Here is a 26042-nt window from a genome sequence, read left to right on the forward strand (position 1 = left end):
TCCTTCCTTGTTTAGGTTCTGGCAGATCATTTTGAAGACAAGACCACATCTGTGCTGGAGCGACTAAAGATCTTCCACTGCTGTCATGTGCCTCCACACTATGCAGTTAAGGTGCGCCCACCTAATGATTTGTCCATCTCCAGAAAACAGTACCTCTGGACTGCAGCGGCCCTTCTCGCTTGTGTTTTTTTCTCCTCCCTTTATATTCCTCCTAAGCTCCGTCCGATTCCTCCCTTTATAAAGAAGTAATTTTTTCCCTTTTAGCAACAGCTTGCCACACTCCTGTTGGAATTGGGATGTGTCAGTTCAGCTCTGCAGATCTTCGAGCAGCTAGAGATGTGGGAAGACGTTGTAATATGCCATGAAAGAACTGGAAAACATGGAAAGGTTAGACAACATCCAATACTCACGAGTCAAGAGTGTTTTATTGTAATGTGTCCCAGATAGAACAATGAAATTCTTACTTGCAGCAGCACAACAGAATATGTAAACATAGTACACTGTAAACTATATAATAAACGAGGGAGAGAAAAAGTTCAGTGTGTATATGTACACACACTAGTGACGTGCGGTAAGGTCAATGGCTGGGGAGGCACTGCCTAGTATCAGTGGCCCGGCCCTCCCTGTATTGATCACCGCATCTCCCAGGGGAGAGAGAGGGGTGGAGCCGGGGCTGTGTGCGTGAAGCACGGCGACTGAAGGGCGGGAGTGTTGCCCCGGGACTGTGAGGTAACGACCCACCTCCCCCTCTCCCCCTTCTCCATTCCCCCTCACACCCCCCTCCCCGTCTACCTCTTGCTTCCCCCTCCACCCCTCTACTCTCTCTCCATCCCTCTCTCCCCCCTCCATTACTCCAGCGCGGGGCCCCCTTAGGCGCGGGGCCCAATTGGGAGCTCTCAGCGGCCCAGAGCCTCCGAATCGGCCACTACAAATCAACGAATCAACCTACCAGTCAGCGCCGCCCGCGGCTGAAAAGTCAGCGCCGCCAGCGGTGGAATCCAGTGCTGCGTCGCCGCTGCTGAAGCTAGCTAACGTGGAGGGAGAGTGAGGTAGCGTCAATTACATGGGCTGACGCTCGTTCTCCCTCCACTGGGCTCAAGACACGCCCCCTCAGTGAGGCAGATGTGATCGCTGCCTCCCCTGGTGTTTTTTCATTGCAGTTTTATGACGAGACCAGCGAGCCTAAATTTAAGGTACACAAAAATGCTGGAGAAACTCAGCGGGTGCAGCAGCATCTATGGAGCGAAGGAAATAGGCAACGTTTCGGGCCGAAACCATTCTTCAGGCCTAAATTTAATATATTTATACGTGAAATAAGCTACCTGGACTATGGAAGGCGAGGACATGTAATGAAGGGGTTTACAAACATTACATTGGTGACATACATATATATAGTAACAGGCACACGCTTATTGACCGCGTTCCATGCAGTTTCTGAGGGGTTGCCCAATCTGAGGTGAGGCTCAGCTCGCCGCTGCCTCACCTCTCATCTCTCCCTGGTTTTGCAGCGATATTGACTATAAAACATAATTAGATTCATATAGAAATGACATTTATAACACAGATCAGTGGAAAAATCTTTATATTTATTTTATTTTATTATTATTTTTCTTTACTTTTCTTAACAGCTATTTTCATTGGGAGTATGACAGGTGAGGCTCTGCCTCCCCCGCCTCCCCTGACCGCACGTCCCTGACACACACACATCCATTAGAAATAATTGTCTGGCTGACCTATATGCTCGTTACTTGACATGCCATTTAATGGTATTTGATGAATTATTATTTCAATCTGATTGTTCCCAGTAATCAGAAAGCATTTAACTTTGAAAATAAGAGAGGTTTCTGTACAATGTATAATCAATCTTTGACTTCACATATTAGAACATAGCAGGATACAGCTCAGGACCAGGCCGTATGGTCCTCCATGTCTGCGCTGCCCATGGTGCCCATTTAGTTTCAGTTTAGTTTATTGTCACGTGTACCGAGGTACAGTGAAAAGCTTTTGTTGCGTGCTATCCAGTCAGCAGAAAGACAATACATGATTACAATCGAACCATTATTACAGATACATCATAAGGGATTAACATTTAGTGCAAGGTAAAGCCAGTAAAGTCCGGTCAAGGACAGTCAGAGGGTCTCCAATGCGGTACATAGTAGTTCAGCACTGATCTCTGGTTGTGGTAGGATGGTTCAGTTGCCTGATAACAGTTGGGATCAAACTGTCCCTGAATCTGAGGTGTGCGTTTTCACACTTCTATACCTTTTGCCTGATGGGAGAAGAGGGAGTGGCCAGGGTGCGGCTCGCCCTTGATTATGATGCTGGCCTTGCTGAGGCAGCTTGAGGTATAAATGGAGTCAATGGACGAGAGGTTGGTTGGTGTTGCATCCACAATTCGCTGCAATTTAACTGCACATCTGCCTGCATGCAGCATTATGCCTCCTTTCCATGCCTGCTCATATATCTGTCCAAATACATCTTAAACATTTCTCTCTTACCTGGTTCCACTACTTGTGACAGTGCATTCCACGCACCTACCACTCACTGTGTCAAAGAAAATAGCTTCATGAATCTCCTTCAAACTTCCCCCCTTTTACCTTAACGCTCTGCCCTCTAATATATGCTATTTCCATCCTGGGATAAAGCCATCTACCTTGACAATGCCTCTCATAATGTTATGAACTTCCAGCTGTCTTTCAACACAAGTAGATAGAGTGGGAAAGAAGGTGTTCAATAAAAGCAGAAGGCATACGGAATGTGTAGGAAGGAACTACAGATGCCGGTTTACACAGAAGATAGACACAAAATGCTGGAGTAACTCAGCGGGAAAGACTGCATCACTGGAGAGAAGGAATGGGTGACGTTTCGGGGTTGAGACTGTTCTTCAGAATTTCTTCAGCATGTTTCCCTTCATTGGATAAGAATCAGGAATTCATGATGCAACTTTATAGGACTTTGGCTAGGCTGCATTTGGAATATTGCCTGCAGTTCTGCTCAACCTATTATAGGAAGGATGTGGAGGCTATGGAGAGGGTGCAGACGTTTACCAGAATGATGCTTTGATTAGAGGGTATTGGCTCCAGCGAGAGGTTGGACAGACTGGATTATTTTCTCTGGAACGCCAGAGGTTGTTGGCAGACGTGATAGAAGCGAATAAAACTATTAGGGTGGCACGGTGGGGAAAGGTTAAAGGAGATGTTTGAGGCAAGTGTTTTTTACAGGGTGGTGGGTATCTGGAATGCACTGTCTCGGGTAGTGGTTGAGGCAGATACGACAGTGGTATTTAAGTGTTTGGGATACCCAAATCAAATGGCGATCACAAAAAGGCAATCCTCCCCCAGTTGCGCACGTGCGGATGGCGCAGCCAACTTGCCATTGTGACGCAAGATCCACACGTAGGTATTAGATCAATGGGCCCCAACTGTGCAGGTGCGGACCTATTGGGATACCATTATGACGTTGTTGTGATGTCGATCGCGGCTGACGGGCAGGGCAAGTGGAAAAGTGTTTTTTGTAAAGTTTCAAATGTCAATAACTTGTAAAATGTAACATCAATCTGAACGATGCACACCACAGGACAATGGTGAGTAAGGCGGGCCAAAAATTGTAGCGCTATCGTGTACCATTTTGGCCGAGTTTCCAGAACACGCATGCACGCATACAAACAAACAAACAAACAAGATGACTATGATATAGTTGGGATCACGGAGACATGGCTCCAGGGTGACCTAGGCTGGGAGCTGAACATCCAGGGATATTCAATATTCAGGAGGGATAGACAGAAAGGAAAATGAGGTGGGGTAGCGTTGCTGGTTAGAGAGGAGATTAACGCAATAGAAAGGAAGGACATTAGCTTGGAGGATGTGGAATCGATATGGGTAGAGCTGCAAAACACTAAGGGGCAGAAAATGCTAGTGGGAGTTGTGTACAGGCCACCGAACAGTAGTAGTGGAGTTGGGGATGGCATCAAACAAGAAATTAGAAATGCGTGCAACAAAGGTAAAACAGTTATAATGGGTGACTTCAATCTACATATAGATTGGGTGAATCAAATTGGCAGGGATGCTGAGGAAGAGGATTTATTGGAATGTATGCGGGATAGTTTTCTAAACCAACATGTAGAGGAACCAACGAGAGAGCAGGCTATTCTAGACTGGGTATTGAGTAATGAGGAAGGGTTAGTTAGCAGTCTTGTTGTGCGTGGCCCCTTGGGCAAGAGTGACCATAATATGGTTGAGTTCTTCATTAGGATGGAGAGTGGCATAGTTAATCCAGAAATAAGGGTTCTGAACTTAAAGAAAGGTAACTTTGAGGGTATGAGACGTGAATTGGCCAAGATAGACTGGCAATTGATTCTTAAAGGGTTGACGGTGGATATGCAATGGAAGGCATTTAAAGACCGCATGGATGAACTACAACAATTGTTCATCCCAGCTTGGCAAAAGAATAAATCAGGGAAGGTAGTGCATCCGTGGATAACAAGGGAAATCAGGGATAGTATCAAAACAAAAGATGAAGCATACAAATTAGCCAGAAAAAGCAGCCTACCAGAGAAATTCAGAGTCCAGCAGAGGAGGACAAAGGGCTTAATTAGGAATGGGAAAATAGATTATGAAAGGAAACTGGCAGGGAACATAAAAACTGACTGCAAAAGCTTTTATAGATATGTGAAGAGAAAAAGATTAGTTAAAACAAATATAGGTCCCTTGCAGTCAGAAACAGGTGAATTGATCATGGGGAACAAGGACATGACAGACCAATTGAATAACTACTTTGGTTCTGTCTTCACTAAGGAAGTCATAAATAATCTGCCGGAAATAGCAGGGGACCGGGGGTCAAATGAGATGGAGGAACTGAGTGAAATCCAGGTTAGTCAGTAAGTGGTGTTAGGTAAATTGAATGGATTAAAGGCCGATAATTCCCCAGGGCCAGATAGGCTGCATCCCAGCGTGCTTAAGGAAGTAGCCCCAGAAATAGTGGATGCATTAGCGATGATTTTTCAAAACTCTTTAGATTCTGGAGTAGTTCCTGAGGGTTGGAGGGTAGCTAATGTAACCCCACTTTTTAAAAAGGGAGGGAGAGAGAAAACGGGGAATTACAGACCAGTTAGTCTAACATCGGTAATGGGGAAAATGCTAGAATCCGTTATTAAAGAAGCGATAGCAGCACATTCGGAAAGTGGTGAAATAATTGGACAAAGTCAGCATGGATTTATGAAAGGTAAATCATGTCTGACGAATCTTATAGAATTATTCGAGGATGTAACTAGTAGTGAATAAGGGAGAACCAGTGGATGTGTTATATCTGGACTTTCAGAAGGCTTTTGACAAGGTCCCACATAAGAGATTAGTATGCAAACTTAAAGCACACGGTATTGGGGGTTCAGTATTGATGTGGATAGAGAACTGGCTGGCAGACAGGAAGCAAAGAGTAGGAGTAAACGGGTCCTTTTCAGAATGGCAGGCAGTGACTAGTGGGGTACCGCAAGGCTCAGTGCTGGGACCCCAGCTATTTACAATATATATTAATGATTTGGACGAGGGAATTGAATGCAACATCTCCAAGTTTGCGGATGACACGAAGCTGGGGGGCAGTGATAGCTGTGAGGAGGATGCTAGGAGGCTTGCAAGGTGACTTGGATAGGTTGGGTGAGTGGGAAAATGCATGGCAGATGCAGTATAATGTGGTTAATGTGAGGTTATCCACTTTGGTGGCAAGAACAGGAAAGTAGACTATTATCTAAATGGTGGCCGATTAGGAAAAGGGGAGATGCAACGAGACCTGGGTGTCATGGTACACCAGTCATTGAAAGTAGGCATGCAGGTGCAGCAGGCAGCGAAGAAAGCGAATGGTATGTTAGCATTCATAGCAAAAGGATTTGAGTATAGGAGCAGGGAGGTTCTACTGCAGTTGTACAGGGCCTTGGTGAGACCACACCTGGAGTATTGTGTACAGTTTGGTCTCCTAATCTGAGGAAAGACATTCTTGCCATAGAGAGAGTACAGAGAAGGTTCACCAGACTGTTTCCTGGGATGGCAGGACTTTCATATGAAGAGAGACTGGATAGACTCGGCTTGTACTCGCTGGAATTTAGAAGATGAGGGGGGATCTTATAGAAACTTACAAAATTCTTAAGTGGTTGGATAGGCTAGATGCAAGAAGGTTGTTCCCAATGTTGGGGAAGTCCAGAACAAGGGGACACAGTTTAAGGATAAGGGGGAAGTTTATTAGGACTGAGATGAGGAAAACATTTTTCACACAGAGAGTGGTGAATCTGGAATTCTCTGCCACAGAAAGTAGTTGAGGCCAGTTCATTGGCTATATTTAAGAGGGAGTTAGATGTGGCCCTTGTGGCTAAAGGGATCAGGAGGTATGGAGAGAAGGCAGGTACAGGATACTAAGTTGGATGATCAGCCATGATCATATTGAATGGCGGTGCAGGCTCGAAAGGCCGAATGGCGTATTCCTGCACCTATTTTTCAGATGTTTCTATGAGAGTTATAGTAATATACTAGACCAAATGCAGACCCGTTGGGTCTGCTCCCCCAATGCACCCGTTCCCTACCCGTAGCCCCCATGGGAGGCATGGCCCTCCAACTTAAGCCGTTCCCGAACGTAAGATTAACTGAGCACAAAGAAGGATGAGATGAGATTTATTGAAATGCTCTGTAGGATTTGGTAGCGTGGGGAAACTGGAGGAGTGTGAGCGGAAGGGAGAGGCTGAGATTGTTCTCAATGGAACAAAGGAAGTTAAGGGGGGGTTCAGAATTGTAGTTTTGCTTGATTCTTCTCCCCTGAAATCCATATAGTATAGATGGGCAAAAATAATAGGTTGATGTGGTAGGCTGAAGGGCCTTTTGTCTTGTAAAACACACTGGTCTTACTCAACAAATTAGTTGTTGAAGGACTGTAAATAGGAGTGTGAGGGGAAACTTGTTTACGTAGAATAACATTAGGGCTTGGAATCCGCAGTCTGCATGTGTAATGGAAATAGAATCAATTATAATTCTCAAATCTAAATTGGATATATACCTCTTTGGCAGGGTTATGGGGAATGTCTGAGGGGAAGAGTCTGCACGTGCAATGAATGAAATCATTATGTCATTGTGTTCTTTCCGCATGGATTGTAATGTAAATAGTTCACTATTAATGAAATAATAGTGATAATTCCATCAGCCAACACAATGGAGTATCAACAGCGAGAAACACACTCTGACTGACAAATTAATATCAATGTGCTTTGAAGGCAGACACAAAATGCTGGAGTTCTCTGGAAAAAAGGAATGGGTGACATTTTGTGTCGGGATACCTTCAAACTGAATTCAGACTGAAGAAGGGTCTCGACCCGAACCGTCACCCATTCCTTCTCACCAGAGACGCTGCCTGTCCCGCTGAGTTACTCCAGCATTTTGTGCCTGTTTTGAATATCATATGTATTTTGTATTTGCTGAACTGATTGGATTTAATGTTGATTTGTGTTTCCTTGTGTGTAGGCTGAAGAAGTACTCCGTAGAGAACTGAAGAGGAATGAGACTCCCACCTTATACTGCCTCTTGGGAGATGTGCTGAATGACCAAAAGTATTATGATAAGGCTTGGGAGTTGTCTGGGCACCGCAGTGCCAGAGCCCAACGCTCCAAAGCGCTGCTCCACCTCCGCAAACAGGAGTTTGAACAGTGCGTACAATGCTTTGAACGATCAGTGCAGATCAACTACTTGCAGGTGGGAGACAAAATAAATTACTATTCCTTTAAAAAATCTCACTTCATGAACATTTTATGAAGCGAGATTGTGTTGATTGGGTTGATACTGTCTAGAATGTAAAAAAATGAAAGGAGGTCTCTATCGAAGCAAATGAAACTGAGGGGAGGTAGATGTAGCATCCTGTGGCGTGGATGTTTACAGCCAGAGATTAGGGCTGTACCATGAGGGGCAGCCGTTAAGACTGAGATGAGGTTGTGAATCTTTCACCTGTGGGCTGTGGAGGCTCACTTGTTGAGTAAATTCAAGAGAAGTCATTGGATTTGTGGATAGTAAGGGAACGAAGAGATGTGGGTTAGTGCAGGAAAGAAGCACAAAGATCACCGTGAGCTGAGTGAATGGGGAACCAAACGAGAGGCCAAATGCCCTATTCTGGCATCTATCTAGAATGTTCCTCGGGGTCAGAAGGCTTTCTTTTTTAGTTTAGAGATATAGCGCGGAAACAGACACTTCAGTGAAGTAAGTCCGTGCTGACTTGTGATCCCCGCACATTAACACACATAAAGGACAATTTACATTTATACCAAACCAATCAACCTACAAACCTGCACGTCTTTGGAGTGAGGGAGTAAACCGAACATCTCGGAGAAAACCCGCGCGGTCATGGGGAGAACGTACAAACTCTGTACAGACAGCATCTGTAGTTGGGATCGAACCTGGGTCTCTGGCGCTGAAAGGCAGCAACTCTACCGCTGCGCCACCATGCCAACGGAAAGTGGAGATCATTAATTAAATACTCACTGGAACATGTTATCTCTGCATCACGGTACAATAATAAACCTATGCTTATATCATCTATTAACTTAGAAATTAATTTAGAAACTTTCTGCACTGACCCTGTAATCATGTGATTTTTAAATATTTGAATAGCACACCCCAAGGTACTTCACAGTCACATCTTCCCACCCCTTCCTGCCCTCTGTGGAGATCATTCCCTCCACAGCTCCTTGGTTCACTCATCTACGTAGTCAGAGGGTGGTGAATCTGTGGAATTATTTGCCACAGAAGGCTGTGGATGCCAAGTTAGTGGACATTTTTAAGGCAGATAGGTTCTTGATTAGTACAGAAGTTATGGGGAGAAGTCAGGAGAATGGGGTTAGGAGGGAGAGATATATCAGCCACGACTGGGCTGAATGGTAGACGATGGGCCGAATGGCCTAATTCTACTCCTATCTCTTATGACCTTATGATCCCTCCCCACGTTAACAACCTCCAAACTCTAGGCACTTTCTCCTGTGAACGCGTTAATAGCGGTCCCTACACGGTTGAAATGTAACACCTTCCCTGTCCCTAATAACAGCATTTAAAAGACATTTGATAGGTAGTTCAAGTTCAAGTTCAAGTTTATTGTCATGTGTCCCTGATAGGACAATGAAATTTTTGCTTTGCTTCAGCACACAGAACATAATAGGCATTGACTACAAAACACATGAATAAATAACTGATAAAGTGCAAATAACAAATAATGGGTTATTAATGTTCAGAGTTTTGTCCGAGGCAGGTTTAATAGCCTGATGGCTGTGGGGAAGTAGCTATTCCTGAACCTGGTCGTTGCAGTCTTCAGGCTCCTGTACTAAGGTAGAGGTAGCAGGGAGATGAGTGTGTGGCCAGGATGGTGTGGGTCTTTGATGATACTGCCAGCCTTTTTGAGGCAGCGACTTCGATAAATCCCCTCGACGGAAGGAAGGTCAGAGCCGATGATGGACTGGGCAGTGTTTACTACTTTTTGTAGTCTCTTCCTCTCCAGGGCGCTCAAGTTGCCGAACCAAGCCACGATGCAACCGGTCAGCATGCTCTCTACTGTACATGGATAAGATAGGTTTAGAGGGATATGGGCCAAATGTGGGCAGATGGGACGAGCTTAGATGAGACATCTTGGTAGACATGGATGAGTAGGTCCGAGTTTGATGGACGAGTTTAGGCCCTGTTTCTGTGCTGTACGACTATGAATCTCTGTGATTCTACTCCTCCAGAGGTAGTTGAGGCAGGGACTATCCCAAAGTTTAAGAAACAGTTCGACAAGTACATGGATAGGACAGGTCTGGGGGGGATATTGCCAAACGCAGGCAGCCGGGACTAGTGTAGATAGGGCATGTTGGTCGGTATGGGCAAGTTGAGGAGCTTACTTGCAGCATAATCACAGGCACATACACTCAGGAAACATACAAAAATATAAATATACATCAGTTACACATACCTTCTGCAAGACAATAAAACAAAAAGATATTGCAAAAAACATAGACATCGGTGCAAAAGAATATGAGAGGAAACAAATCCATGGTAGTGCAGGAGAAGTGCTGTCATTGGCTGCTCAGGAGAGAGATTACATAATACCATTGCCACGGTAATGAGGAAAATCAGTGCTTCTGATTCCATTCTGTCATTCTTCAAAACGACAGGATGAAGGCAGGTCCGAGTTTGACCGAGTAAAGTACACCAAAGATAGACACAAAACGCTGGAGTAACTCAGCGGGACAGGCAGCATCTCTGGAGAGAAGGAAAGGGTGACGTTTTGGTTCGAGACCCTTCTTCAGTCTTCAGACTGTCGTCACCTGTCTGACCCGCTGTCGTCACCTGTCTGACCTGAAACATCACCTGTCTGACCGGCTGAGTTACTCCAGCATTTTGTGTCTATCCAAAGATTTGTGTCTATCCTTGTATTCACTGGAGTTTAGAAGGATGAGGGGTGATCTTATAGAAACATATAAAATTATAAAAGGACTGGACAAGCTAGATGCAGGAAAAGTGTTCCCAATGTTGGGCGAGTCCAGAACCAGGGGCCACATTCCTAGAATAAAGGGGAGGTCATTTAAGACTGAGGCGAGAAAAAACTTTTTCACCCAGAGAGTTGTGAATTTGTGGAATTCCATGCCACAGAGGGCAGTGGAGGCCAAATCACTGGATGGATTTAAGAGAGAGTTAGATAGAGCTCTTGGGGCTAGTGGAGTCAAGGGATATGGGGAGAAGGCAGGCACGGGTTATTGATTGGGGACGATCAGCCATGATCGCAATGAATGGCGGTGCTGGCTCGAAGGGCCGAATGGCCTACTCCTGCACCTATTTTCTATGTTTCTATGTACACATCAAAGATAGACGCAATATGTAAACCAGCATCTGCAGTTCCTTCCTACACATAAAGTACACATCTCTTGGCTCAACAATATGAAGTGATGTCTACCTGCTGTGTGGAACTTCAACACTGCTGGAGTTGGCATCCTGACACAAGGAAAGAAGATGATTTGCATTTTTTTTAAATAGACAAATGACCAATTTATTGGAAATTATCATTTTTGAGTAATAGTTTAAAATTAAAGACCAAAATGTATAGGTGCGACTAATTCCAGTTGTTTATTACTATAGGGTTGGTAACCAAGAAATCATTTGATTTTCATGTGACATTCATGATAAAAATCCATTTAAAAAATCAACCTTTTCTTTTCAGCTTGGCGTTTGGTTTTCTTTAGGCTGCGCATATTTGAGCTTGGAAAACTTTGAAGGAGCGGCAAAAGCATTTCAGAAGTGTGTGATGTTGGAACCTGATGTGAGTACAACAGGGCAAATATATTGTCTAGCTTCATAGAGAGAGAGATACATCATGGAAACATGCCCTTTAATCCATTAAAATCCGGTCCACAACAAACATCAAGCACCCATTTACCCAAATCCTGATCCCCAATTGCCAGCTGACAATCCCAGTAGCTACTGACCTGGGCAGAAGTAACACTGAGGGGGAGAGGTTAGCCCAAGATTCTCTGATATTACTGGGTCTTAGAACAATGAATTGTGAGATATACAAGATTCCAAGAAGATTTTATAGGTTGAATATTTCCAATGAAGCCATTTTACCCCTTTGGGACTATGCCTTCCCACAGAGCATATGAACAGCACAGCAATAGGCCCTTTGGCCCACGATGGTTGACGCATCCCATTCCCCACTAATCTTCCCTTGAACTTATCCCCCCCCCCCCCCCCACACCCATCAGTGCCATCAAATTATATCACTCATTTACAGTGGCCAAATAACCTACTGACCCATGCATCTTCCAATTGTGTGAGAAACCCTCAACACTTAGATGAAACACACCCATTGTTTCTTCTGGTTGAAGCTTCTAGAACCTGGTATCATTACCTCAGAATAAGAGTTTGGCTATTTCGTTTTGAGGGTAAGGGTTGCAAAACCTTGTAAATATCGCAGAAGATGGTGGACGTTTAGTCATTAAGTTTGTGTAGAACGTGAGATCAGTAGACTTTAGGAAATAACAGATTAATAGATATGGGGACTGGACTGGAGATTGGAATTAAGTTACAGTGATCTATTTAAATGGCATTCCAATAACTCGAAGCTCTATGGCCAACTCCTGCCTCTTTTTTTCATCCTTATTGGAAACAGGATTCCTGTCCCCTACAATCATGAAATCCAAAGTTGGAAAATAGTTTGCAAAGTCATTTTGTGGAGAACTACTATAACTGGTGTTATATCTGAGCCCTTCGTAGATTCATAAATTACAGGAGCGGAATTGGCCCATTCTTCTTCGCCATTCAATCAAGGCTGATCTATCTTTCCCTCCTAGGCCCATTGTCCTGCCTTATCCCCATACCTCTGACACCTGTACTAATCAATAATCTATCTATCTCTGCCTTAAAAATACCCATTGTCCTCCACATCCTTCTGTGGCAAAGAATTACACACATTCACCACCTTCTGACTAAAGGACTTCCTCCTCATTGCCTTTCTAAAGTTACGTCCTTTTATTCTGAGGCATTCACCTCTGGTCCTAGACTCTCCCACTAATGGAACCATCCTCTCCACATTCACTCTATTCAGGACTTTCATGATTTGGTAAGTTTTAATGAGATCCCCCCCCACCCATCCTTCTAAACTCCAGCGAGTAGAGGCTCAGTGCCATCAAACGCTCGTCATAGGTTAACCCAATCATTGCTGGGATCATTCACGTAAACCTCCTCTGGACACTCTCCAGAGCCAATGCATCTTTCCTCTGATGTGGGACCCAAAATTGCTCGCAATACTGCAAATGCAGTCTGACCATCGCCTTATAAAGCCTCTGCATTACATCCCTGTTTTTAAATTCTAGTTCTCTCGAAATAAATGCTAGTATTGATTTGCCTTCCTTACTACCAATTTGACTTGCAAATTAACTTTTTGGGTTAGGAGGGAGAGATAGAATTGCAAGGATTGAATGCTGGAGTAAACTTGATGGGGCAAATGGCCTAATTCTACTCCTATCACTTATGATCTTATGATCTTTGAAATGCTCAATTGAGTTTGAAAGCATCAGTTGCAAGAAAGCAAACAAAAACTTTGTTTAGAGATACAGCATGGAACTTCAGCCACCGGCGTCCGCGCCGACCATCGATTACCCGTACACTAGTTCTGTGTCCTCTACACTCGGGCCAATTTATAGAAGCCAATTAATTAATCTCCAAACCTGTACGTCTTTGTAAAGTGGGAGGAAACCCGAATACCCGGGGGAAACCCACGCTGTCACAGGGGTAACGTACAAATGATAATGACATAATAAAATGTAGTTTCTCAACAAGATGCCAGTTTCTATTATTCTTGATAAAATGTAATGCCAGTATAAATATTTTGCTATAAACCTGAGGCCCAGTTATTAATCTGAATAATTAAGGCTGTTAAAACAGTATTGATATATTACTTACTGTTATGGGAGGATACGTTAACAGTATGACCATTTGATGGCCACCTGTGTAGTATGAAGATGAGTCCTGACCCAAAAAGTAATATATCCATGTCCCCAGAGATGCTGCATAACCCACTGAGTTGCTTCAGCACTTTAGAGTCACAGAGGCATACAGGCCCTTTACTCTAAATGGGAACACAATACTCTAAATGTGGCCTCACCAATGCCTTGTACAACCTCAACATAACTTCCCAACTTCTATCCTCAATAGTCTGACGGATAAAGGCTATTGTGCTGAAGGCCTTCTTGACCACCCCATCTACCTGTGATGCTACTTTATGTTGGGGTTTTTATTGTGAAAACCAGCATCTGTAGTTCCTTGAATATCCATTTGATGTTCATTTGAAGGTTAAATATAACCATATAACAATTACAGCACGGAAACAGGCCATCTCGACCCTTCTAGTCTGTGCCGAACACTTACTCTCACCTAGTCCCATCTACCTGCACTCAGACCATAACCCTCCATTCCTTTCCCGTCCATATACCTATCCAATTTATTTTTAAATGATAAAAACGAACCTGCCTCCACCACTTCCACTGAAAGCTCATTCCACACAGCTACCACTCTCTAAAGACGTTCCCCCTCATGTTGCCCCTAAACTTTTGTCCCTTAATTCTCAAATCATGTCCTCTTGTTTGAATCTTCCCTACTCTCAATGGAAAAAGCTTATCCACGCCAACTCTGTCTATCCCTCTCATAATTTTAAAGACCTCTATCAAGTCCCCCCTTAATAACTATAATAAATAACTATATTTGTTTTTTTTGCTTTTAGAATGCAGAAGCCTGGAACAATCTTGCCACAGCATATATCCGACTAAAAGAAAAGTAAGTAATTGGCTGACTTCCTGTTATTTGTGATTTGCTACTATACCAGTTTGACTAATGGGAACTTATTTGTCTTTCTTGCTGTTCATTTAAGTCTATATCCTGAGCCAGGTATACTTAAACAACAAATAGAAAATCTTGGAAACACTCATCAGGTCGGGCAGCATCTGGAGAAAGCAAAGTAGAATTAACATTTCAGAACCAAGATCTTCCGTCAAAAATTCTGTCAAGGGTCTTGAACCTAAAGCTTTAACTCTGTTTCTCTTTCCACAGATGCTGCAGGACCTGCTGAGTGCTTCCAACATTTTATGTCAGATTTCCAGAATCTACAGATAGACACAAAATGCTGGAGTTACTCAGCGGGACAGGCAGCATCTCTGGAGAGGAATGGGTGACGTTTCAGGTCGAGATCCTTCTTCAGACTGAGATTCAGAGGAGAGGGAAACGAGAGATATAGAAGGGTAAGGTGTGAAAACGAGACATCAAAGGGGACAAAGTTCAAGGAAAATGTAAAATAGGTCATTGTTAACCAAGGGAAGGTGACAACGAAGCATACAAAGATAAAATTAAATCAGGAGGACAGTCGACTAGTCGGAGAACTAGGATGGGTGGGGGGGGGGGGTGGAGAGAGGGACAGCTTGTTTAGTATTCATTTTAGTTTTCAACTCAGGCCCTGACCTTACTTGATACAAAACTTAAATTTGTGATTTGCCTTTAGAAACATCTGTTGCAGGCAAATACATAACATTATTTACATCAATTGTTCTCACTTTCGATGTGTTTTGGAAAACATAGTTTTAATATTGTAACAGTAAATTGAATGGTGTTGACTGTCTAGTCGTGAACTTTTTACATATTTTATCTTTCCATAAAACGTGATAAGTTTAAGGCTTGTGTGGACTTGGGAATGCAGGTGCAGGATTCCTAAAAAGTTAATCTGCAACTCGAATCAGTTATAAAGAAAGCAATCTATTTCATGAGGGCTTGTATAAAAAAACAGGGATGTAATGTTGAGGCTCTATAAGACGCTGGTAAGGCCACATTTGGAATACTGTGAGCAATTTTGGGCCCCATATCTGAGGAAGGATGAGGGATTACGTGAAGAAGACCCCGCTCGTCCGCATGCGCGTCAATTCTTCAAAGCAGCGGTGTGAAATCACAGATAACAGTAGTTGAAGTGACATACTAAGATTTAGAGAAGACTAGAACTACCAGATGACCTTTATGAGAGAGGGTTGGGAGCGGAGGGCACGTAATCCCTCATCGTAACTCCTCATAAAATAAAGATCAAACTTCAAACTGGTAAGCTCGTTTAATCTTACTATTTGACCGGAGTCACGTGAGTGACTACGTGAAGATTTCAAAGCTTTGTGATTTCATGCCGTGAAAAACGAGCCTACACAACCACAACTGCTTCATTGACAGATGAGGAAACATTCATAATGCATACAGACATGACATAGATTTAAAACATGCTGATGCTGTTAAATGAAGTAATAATAATAGTAACACCTCTCATCCGGATGGAAACTATAAATAGAACGTAAAATAGAGTTGACAAATACCCCTGGTCTGGCAATGGGTTATTATAAAATGTTTGGAAATTCGTTCGTTTGACCATACTGCAGCCGTTAGGATGTGGTGCAGCGGAACGTAAATAACCCTTGCTGCTTATGTTGTAGCAGCCCTGGTGGAGTGAGATCTGGAAATCAGTATCTACTCCTGCATAAATCAAACTCCGTTTTATCACCTGGAAATGGTCTGAACAGATGCGTTCTTATAAGGTTTTTTATAACTAACAAGCATTGCTAGTTCAGAGCCTCGAAGGCTCTTGGTGACCTTGACGTATTGTTGTATATGTGTACCCTCACATAACCAAAGTTACCTGGGTATGCCTTGAACTATTTTGAGACCTGACACCCCTACTGCTCTGCTTAAGTAAATTATAAACATAAAATATTATATATATTATTTACAGATGTAATCATCCTGTCCCGTCGCAATTATGTAGCGACTGAACCTGTTGCGCTAAAACCAGCGCCAGGAGGATAACTACCTTATGAGAGCCGGCCAAAGCTAAGAATGTAGCTGGAGCCCCCTGGTGAAACAGTGTTAACACAATGTCAATATCCCATACTGCATTGTACTTGTCCTGGGAGAACTTGTGTTAAAGATATCCTTTACAAACTCGATATCCGGGGTGAACCCGACAGAATGGGTCCCGTTTGCTGCAGCAAATATGATGGGAAGGCACGTTGGCACAGTTAATGGCTCTATAACTTGATTATTGTCAAAAGACCATTTAAAAATGAACTCCAAGACGTCAGTAATCTGTACCATTTAAAATGTAACATTAGCATTAAACAAAACGCTTCCCATCTCCTGAAGAAGAAATGTACTGCTATTTTGGTGCTATCCCAGCACTGTGGAGTGAACACATACAAGGATAGGTGTGACATCCCAAGCCGTAGGGGCAGCCTATTCAGAATCTGCAGAACCTAAATTAATTTTATCATGCAAAGGCTGATTTCCCGAGCCACAGGCTGAACCAGCAAAGTTTACGTTTAGAATAACCGTATAAGGTTGTATTATTATTCCCGACAAATCGGGAATCAAAGCTGCATAGGCCAATCAGACAGTAGGAAAAACCTAAAGCGGGATCTTGATGACTTTATTTGAAGACCCGACTGATGAGGCAAAATGGAGGAAGACACAAAAGACCATTCCTCCACCTTGTAGCGAGAATGTACCTTTCGCCACTGTTATGCCACAACTTTCCAATCAGGTTTCAGGGCTCACCATAGCACAGAGTCTGCCTTGTTGAAGGTACACAATGACCTACTGCTCACCGTTGACTCCGGCGACTGTGCAATTCTGCTCCTTCTTGACCTCAGTGCAGCATTTGACACTGGCGACCACACCATCCTAATTGGCTGTTTCCGGTATGGGGTTGGTATTGATGGCACTGCCCTGAGCTGGTTCATCTCCTACCTCAAAGGTAAGAGTTTCTCGACTAACATAGGCAACTCATTCTCCTCCCCAGCTAATCTCTGCTGTGGGGTTCCACAAGGTTCCATCCTTGGCCCCATTCTCTTCTCCCTGTATATGCTCCCCTTAGGCCAAGTCATTGAAAGGCAAGGCATTTCCTTCCATTGCTACACAGACGATACCCAACTCTATCTCCCCCTGAAGCCCAAAAACCAATCAAATCTGTTTAACCTTACCCACTGCCTCGAGGATATAAAGTGTTGGATGGCCCAGAACTTCCTCCAACTAAACGAGAGTAAGCCTGAGGTCATCCTTCTCGGCCCCTCGCACTCAATCAAAATTATAGCAGGCAGTCTTGGAAGCCTTACCCCACTACTCAAACCTCACGTCAAAAACCTTGGCGTGATATTTGACTCAGCACTGAAATTTGACAAACAAGTCAATGCCGTGGTAAAAGCTAGCTTCTTTCAGCTTCGGACGATAGCTAAAATAAAACAATCCCTCCAGTTTGATGACCTGGAAAAGATCATCCACACATTCATCTCCTCCCGCCTAGATTACTGCAACTCCCTTTACACTGGCATCAGCCAATCTTCCCTGTCCCGCCTGCAACTGGTCCAAAACGCCGCAGCGAGACTCCTGACGGGCACCCGAAAAAGGGACCACATCACCCCGATCCTGGCCTCTCTCCACTGGCTCCCTGTGCGGTTCCGTATAAACTTCAAGATCCTCCTCCATGGCTACAAAGCCCTCAATGGGCTTGCCCCCACCTACATAAAAAGTCTTCTCACCCACCACTCCACCTCCAGGTCCCTCAGATCGGCCGACTTGGGGTTGCTGAATATCCCACGGTCTAGGCATAAGCTTAGGGGCGACCGCGGTTGCAGCTCCTAGACTGTGGAACAGCATCCCCTTTCCCATCAGAACTGCCCCCTCCATCGACTCTTTTAAGTCAAGACTAAAGACTTATTTATACTCCCAAGCCTTTCCTGACGTCCTCTGAGTGAGGGCTACATGTATATATGTATGTAGTTTGTTTTGTTGTGCTATTCTTATAACAAATGTAAAGCACTTTGGCCAACGAGAGTTGTTTTTTAAATGTGCTATATAAATAAATGTGACTTGACTTGACACATTTTTGCAACCTGTGAATAAGCATGAAAACCAATATATCGATATTTGGTGTTCCATTGAACCAGAATTTCATAAATACTGTGTGATCCAACACCCATTATGTGTTGTCATTGATCTGTACTTGATGATACACCAGTGGCAAATGAGATTAGGTAAACTATTACAGGATACTTTTACTTGATTGCACCCATGTGACTAACATATGCCACCATCATAGTGTATCAACCTGAAGTTGAGCATGCAGATTATGCATATTCGCTCAATCACTCTTTAACCCATAGAATGCACGTAGGGTCTATAGATAGTTGATACCAATAACTGAAGAATTGGTAACTCATGCAAATCTCCTCCACCTCCAAACTAGAGATGACATTCGCAATTTCCCACGTTAGGGCCCTTAGCATCAGTTTGCAATATAACTGAAATTCTTACTGACCAAACTACTGGAGCAATGCTGAATACTGTTTGTCCATCATTGTGACTTTGGTAGCTTCAGCTGGTAATTGCATAGGTGTGTTAATAATGACCTACATGGCACTTTAGATTTTGCCATTTAGCATGATGTCAGTTCTCCCACTTGCACACCTGAATCACTGCTATTATATTGCCAATTAGTATTAATGAATAGAAGGGCGGAGTCATAGGCCAATAGCTAAAGGTAAATCCCAATGACCAACAAGTCGATTTGGTAACAACTTAATTTTAACTGGATAGAGGAGCCCAATTTCTCAAATATAGTTTGAGACTGAAACAGTTGATTTTAACAAAATACAGCGTTAAAATATCATCCAGACAAGACATAACAAGTCTTTTTGAACTCTGAGTAGTCCACTTTGAATGCTTTATTGTCATCATACTGTTATTATTGCCTCATCATAGCAATTGCCTCCTCCAAATATCTCAGATGATCGCTGTAAATGGGAACACCCTATGAAATCAGTTGTTAATCAGCCATCTTTCATAATGAACAGGCCACGCCTGCCATCATTTCGTGCCTGCCTCGAACGACAACTCTGGCCCGATATCCGAGCCTGTCTTGCAAGACAACCCTGGCCATAATACTGAGCCTATCTGATAATTCAGACCTGTCTTAAAAGACAACTCTGGCCATAATTCTGAGCCTGTCTCGAAAGACAATTCTGGCCACAATTCTGAGCCTGCCTCGAAAGACAACTCTGCCCATATTTCTGAGCCTGTCTCGAATGCTCCTGGCCAAAATACCGAGCCTGCCTCAAAACACAATTCTGGCCCAATTCCAATCTGCTTGGAATGCTAGTATTGTCCAGTTTTACATGGTTAGATGCCTCTAAGTAGATGACAATGTCTTAATCATTTGTGTATTGTACAACCAAGTGTAAATATTACCAACTTGTAAGTGGTCCCTTAGTTGTAGAGTAGAACTGGTAGAGTGCGTGGAACCTCTGGTCAGCTTTCATGCTGCCACCAGCTTCAGTGAACCGCTTACTGCCAATGAAGATGTGGGGTGCGTTGTCGCCGAGACGATGAAGCATTGCTCGTCGTTGGCCTTGATTGATCCAACAGCTTGTGCTTCGTCCTCCAGGTTTTGCCTGTTGACTATGTCTTACCTGAATAGAAGATTCGGCGGCTGGCTCTAATGTCCCCCTGATAGCGGTGTTCACTGCATTGTGTTGGGATGGCAAACCTTGCTGCCAGGAATGGTACCTCCGACACGTGCCCTTCATCCCTTGGGGTATGCTCCACGGCTATTCCCTCAGACTCGGCATCAGATTTACACTGACACGGCATGCTCTCCTCCTCCAAGAGGGAGACATTAAGCAGCCCTGTCCAAGGCGCTGCTGGCGCGGGCTCTCCCATAGGCTGGCGCTGCCATAGACTCGGCATCAACATTAAGCAGTCCTATCCAAGGCGCTGCTGGCGCGGGCTCTCCCATAGGCCCGCGCTGACACAACTCCTGCTGTTGGAGTGTATCTAGATGGAGCATCCTCTCCATTAGGAGCTCCATCCTGGCCAACCTCCAAATTTTTATACATTACCGGGGGGGAACCCTCCCGGCACCAGGGCTGAAAGTTCTGGTCGGTTTTACCCCATATCCTGGGGACCACTGCGGTCTGGGCGCTGCATTGCTGCTGGATTTCCCCTCCCCGGGAACCACAGCGTCTGGAAGTCACTGACTGTCTTGTCAGTGACTGGGATCGCTAACCCGACATTCGCCAGCTACCCGCTTCCGCGGTCGGAACTGGCGTCTCCCCACAGCCCATAGCTGGTTCCCTCGCCGGCCATAGCGAAGTATCGGACAGGAAACCTCTTTAAAAAGAGGTTCCTGCAAGAAATCAAAAGCAGGTAAGAAATACTAAACTTACCTGTGGTTTAAACTTACCGCTGGCAGGAGCAACGCGCCTGCCAGTCCGGTGCTTCGCCATGCGAGCGACGATAATGACGCGCATGCGGACGAGCGGGGTCTTCTTCACGTAGTCACTCACGTGACTCCGAAGTAAAATTCTCCTCCCCATTCCTACACAGTCCTTTCTGTCCTATGTCTCCTCCATTGTCAGAGTGAGGCTAAACGCAAATTGGAGGAACAGCATCTCATATTTCGCTTGGGCAGCATACAGCCCAATGGTATGAATATTGAAGATGGACTCAAAAGGCTGGAGTAACTCAGCAGGACAGGCAGCATCTCTGGAGAAAGGGAATGGGTGACGTTTCGGGTTGAGACTCATTTTTTATTTATCTCACTTCAGGTAGCCCTCTCGATCCCTCCCCCACCCAAGTCGCACTAGCTTCTTATTTTCACCCTCCACACAGCTAACAATGGCCTGCTTCCTTTATCATCCTTACTTTTTGCATATCTTTTATTCATTGTTCTTTATCTCTCCACATCATCGTCTACATCTCTCGTTTCCCTTATCCCTAACCAGTCTGAAGAAGGGTCTCGACCCGAAATGTCACCCATGCCTTCTCTCCAGAGATGCTGCTTGTCCCACTGAGTTACTACAGCTTTTTGTGTCTATCTACGTCAATTAAAGAATAAGTATTGGGCCAGTTATAAGGAATAACTGCTCTGCACTATGAAAGTAGTACTCTAGGATCTTTGTATGGGAAGGAACTGCAGATTCTGGTCTTGACACAAAAACCTGGAGTAACTCAGCGGGACAGGCAGCATCTCCGGAGAAAAGGAATAGATAATGTTTCGGGTCGAGACCCTTCTTCCGACTGAGAGTCGGGAAAGGGAAGCCAGAGATATAGACAATGATGTAGTGAGATATAGAACAGATGAATGAACGATATACAAAAAAGTAATGATGATAAAGGAAACAGGCCATTGTTAGCTGCGTGCTTGGTGAGAACAAGTTAAGCCCCTGTCCCACTTATGTATCCTTGGCACGCTAATTACGCGACCTCGTGGTCGCGTTGAGGCGCGACGGTCCCACAAAGGTCGCGCACGATTACATGCGCACGCACAGCCGTCTGGAGCACGTGACGTCATTTGTAGATGGACACAAAATGCAGGAGTAACCCAGCGGGACCGGCAGCATCTCTGGAGAGAAGCAATGGGTGACGTTTCGTGTCGAGACCCTTCTTCAGTCTGAAAGAAGGGTCTTGACCCGAGACGTCATCCATTCCTTCTCTCCAGAGATGCTGTCGGTCCCGCTGAGTTACTCCAGCATTTTGTGTCTATTTTCAATTTTCGTGGCCCCGCTCTGGGAGTAGAAGTGGGGGCGGATCCGGATCAGCAACGGCCGTGAGCCCCAGGCCGAGTTCGGCGATCGTTTGCCTGCTTCTGCTGCTGTTGAAGGTGAGACATTGCGTCGCGCCAGGGTCATGGGCCTGTCCCACTTTGGCCGTCAGTTACGCGACATGCCATTGGCGCGCAAAGATTTCGTTCGCTACAAACATTTCAGAGCCCCGCGCGAAGTCGCGCACAACTACATACCCCTCCGCGCTTCTCAGTGGAACCGGCCCCGCGCGGCCACACGATGCCCGTACGCCTCAACGCGACGACGAGGTCGCATAATTTGCGTGCCAAGGACACATAAGTGGGACAGGCCCTTTACAGACAATGAGACTAAACAAGACGACTTTGATGCTGGTGCGACGGGTGGGGGAGGGGTGGAGATAGAGGGAATGCAAGGGTTATTTGAAGTTAGAGAAATCACTATCCAAAGATGTTTTTTGTACGCCTGAGGGAGTTAACATTAGAGGAATATCAATGATGGTGCAGTACTCCTTTGATAATGCACTGAGATCTTGGTAAGCTTTGTACAGTGGAGATAAAAGCCACAACATTATGAGACAGAGTCAAGATATTGAACAACTGAGCGTGATTAACATTGAGATGCTGTACTCGTACTCCCAAACGTTGGGGCATTTCCATGCACAACCTGCATTGTGTTGTACCTGGAGTATATTTAGTTGAGACACAAAAAGCTGGAGTAACTCAGTGACAGAAGGAATGGGTGACGTTTCGGGTCGCAACCCTTCTTCAGATTTAGTTTATTTTAGTTTAGAGATATAGCATGGAAACAGGCCCTTCAGCCCACTGATTTCCTGCCGACCACCAGTTCACACCAGTTCCATCTTATCCCACTTTTGCATCCACTCCCCACATGCTCGCAGCACTTCACAGATGCCAATTCACCCACAAACCTGCACACCTTTGAAATGTGAGGGGAAACCGGAGCACCCGGAAGAGACCCATGTAAGTCCATGTGCAAATTCCACACAGAGAGCACCGAGCTCAGAATGGAACCTGGGTCCGAGGCAGCATCTCTACCAGAACAAAAATCTGCTTAGTGTAAGAAAGGTTCCCTTTGTAATGTTTGCTGATGATGGCCATGACGCCACTATTTGTGGGTGGCAAATACTGAATCAAAGCTAAAAAACAAAGTGTAGGGGGAACAGCGGAACAGGCATCATTGTGGAGGCAAATGGAGAAACAGCGTTTTGCGTTAGGACCATTCTTCATTCTGATGGAGGAGAGGGGAGAGGGCAGGTAAAGTGAGGTGAGGGGAAGGGGTGGGGCAGAAAGTGACAAACGATAGGTGGATGCAGGTGAGATGGGGTGCTTGTCTGGAGTACTCCAGGATCTTTGTATGGTAGCAAGGGCTAGAGATGAAATGGGGATAAAGGGAAGCCAGATAAGGAGGTAGGTGGGGGAGTGAAATGCCAAGCCAGAGAGGTGGATATGGGTGGGAGGGGCGAGAAGAAAGAGGGGCAAATGTGGATGTTGTAGGGTGGGTAGAAGATGAGAGGAATGAGTAGAAGTGAACACGGTGGCAGGGTAGTGGGAGAATAATGTGAGTGTGTGGGGGGGGGGGGGGGTTACTGGCTAGAGGGGCCATGGAGAGTGCATGAGAAGGGGGTTAGGAGGTTTACTTGATATGGGAGAATTCAATGTTCTTGCCATGTAAGCTACGTAATTGAAGCATGAGGTTCCTGCTTGTGTGGCCTCACTATCAGTGCAAGAAGCTGAGAACAGAAAGGTCTGTGTTGGAATGGGAGGGAGCGTTAAGATGGCCCACAGCCGATAGTGCCAGGCTGCAAGTGTAGGACAAAATGATCATTTAATCACGTCTCTGCCTCACTGATGTAGTGGAGACAACAGCTCCACTACATCAGAGCGCCAAATACAATAGATAAAGTTACAAGGGATGCAAGTGATGTCTCTGTCTCACCTAGAAGGGCTGTTGGAGTCTCCGAATAGTTGTGAGGGAGGAGATAATTGAAATAAGCCCTTCAACCCAGCTTGTCCATACCAACCAATTGAGAGCTGCATCTACAACAGCAGGAGGGAAACCATGTCTGCTGAAGAAAGAGGACATCTCAGCTGTCTTACAATGGAATGCCTCATCTTGAGTGTTGATGTGACAGATGTGGTAAAAGTGAGTAGGGATGGTGTCCTTGCTAGAGGCAGAGGAGGAGGAGGTGTAGTCAAGTTCCCTCCTTATCTGGCCCCCATTTGTCTTCATTGCATCTCTAGCCCTTGTTACAATCTCCATCCATCTACTAATCACCTCTCCTTGCCAATGTTGGGCCATACCAGGCTTCTCCCATCTACTCTCGCAGTCTGAGGAAGGCTCCCTGCCCGCACAGGCTGATCTGCCTGATCTGCTGAGTTCCTCCAGGATTTTGTTTTTACTCAAGCTGTTTTCTTGTGTCATCACTGCATTTCCTCAGATTCATTGGTTTAGTCCATCATGTAATGAGGATGATCCATAATATTGTGGATAATTTGTTGCATGGTTCCATTTGCACAGAAATAAAGCCCTGAGATCACTCCAAGAAGCCATTAAATGTAACTACGAACAGTGGCAGATCTGGGAGAACTATGCTCTCACCTGCATAGATGTTGGCGAGTTTGGAGATGCTATTAAATCATATCATCGACTCATGGACTTGAAAGACAATTACAAAGATGTTCAGGTGAGTTCTTTGTAAATTGTCCCTGCATTTGCTGAGTTTTGTGCTGTTACGTTTTGGTTAAATATAACCCACTTGTGGATAAGGAGGAGGTATTTGGTTTCCTATTCATTGATTAAAATGTTTTTCAACTTAACTCATCCCACCTTATTATTTATATGTATTTTGAAGAACCGTATTTGACTACAAAATAGTAGTTGCTCAGTGAAAATGGAAAGATGTGTTCAATTGGTAGTTGAGAACAATAAACTAGGATGAATATTATGGACACTTGGATGGTGTCACCCACCATTGCTAAGGCAGCGCCGCCACTCCCAAATGGCGGCGCTGCCTTAGCAGATGCGGCTCGCCTGCAGTCCGTCTGTTTTTCTTTGTTTTTTTTTTTGTTTTCTTGTCCTGTTTAGTTAGTTAATTTTAGTTATTAGGTTGTGTATGTGTGGGGGGGGGAGAAACTTGTTTTAGTCTCTTCCTTTGGGGGAATGCAACCTTTTCTTGCTGTATTCCCCCCGTCCGTCTGCGCTGAGGCCCAATGGCGGAGCTGGCGGCCTCCAACGGGGACCGACTTCGAGGCTCCAGAGGCAGAGCCAGCCAGGACTTACCAGCGCGAATGGCCGACTTCGGGGCTGTGGCAGTGTTCCGGCGGCGGCCCCACTTCGGGGCTGTGCCGGCGTTCCGCTTGCGGCGGCCCGACTTCGGGGTTGTGTCGGCGTTCCGGCGGCGGCCCGACTTCGGGGCTGTGGCGGTGTTCCGGCGACGGCGGCCCGACTTCGGGGCTGTGGCGGCGTTCCGGCGGCGGTGGCCCGACTTCGGGGTTAGGGCGGCGTTCCGACGGCGGCCCGACTTCGGGGCTGTGGCAGTGTTCCGGCGGCGGTGGCCCGACTTCGGGGTTAGGGCGGCGTTCCGACGGCGGCCCGACTTCGGGGCTGTGGCGGCGTTCTGGCGGTGGCGACCCGACTTCGCAGCCTCGGAGGCTCGGCCGTGGGCCAGTGGACGACATCGTCGGGAGCCCGCAGGTCACAGATTGGTGACCTGTTTTTCCGGAGCTCCCGCAACAACAGCTTCGTCCACTGGATTGGAGGGCGGCAGCTTCGGCAGCTTCGACCGCCCCGGGCCACGGAGTTTGAACCGGCCTGTTCGCGGAGCTCGGATTCAGCCGCGGGACTGACTTATTTACCATCACCCGGCGGGGTCACAACATCGGAGGCC

The 26042-nt window shown here is 45.4% G+C and overlaps 1 protein-coding gene across 1 annotated transcript in view; it reads left to right on the plus strand.

Annotated features, from left to right (window-relative positions):
• ttc27 (tetratricopeptide repeat domain 27) overlaps positions 1 to 26042 on the plus strand; it is a 177984-nt gene that overhangs the window by 131368 nt on the left and 20574 nt on the right. The window contains exons 11-16 of the mRNA XM_033025128.1: positions 16 to 111; positions 265 to 387; positions 7494 to 7721; positions 11203 to 11301; positions 14260 to 14312; positions 24674 to 24839. Of these exons, the coding sequence (XP_032881019.1) occupies positions 16 to 111; positions 265 to 387; positions 7494 to 7721; positions 11203 to 11301; positions 14260 to 14312; positions 24674 to 24839 (765 nt within the window). The remainder of the gene's footprint in view (positions 1 to 15; positions 112 to 264; positions 388 to 7493; positions 7722 to 11202; positions 11302 to 14259; positions 14313 to 24673; positions 24840 to 26042) is intronic.

The sequence above is a fragment of the Amblyraja radiata genome, chromosome 8 (genome assembly GCF_010909765.2).
Source record: "Amblyraja radiata isolate CabotCenter1 chromosome 8, sAmbRad1.1.pri, whole genome shotgun sequence".
Taxonomy (NCBI): domain Eukaryota; kingdom Metazoa; phylum Chordata; class Chondrichthyes; order Rajiformes; family Rajidae; genus Amblyraja; species Amblyraja radiata.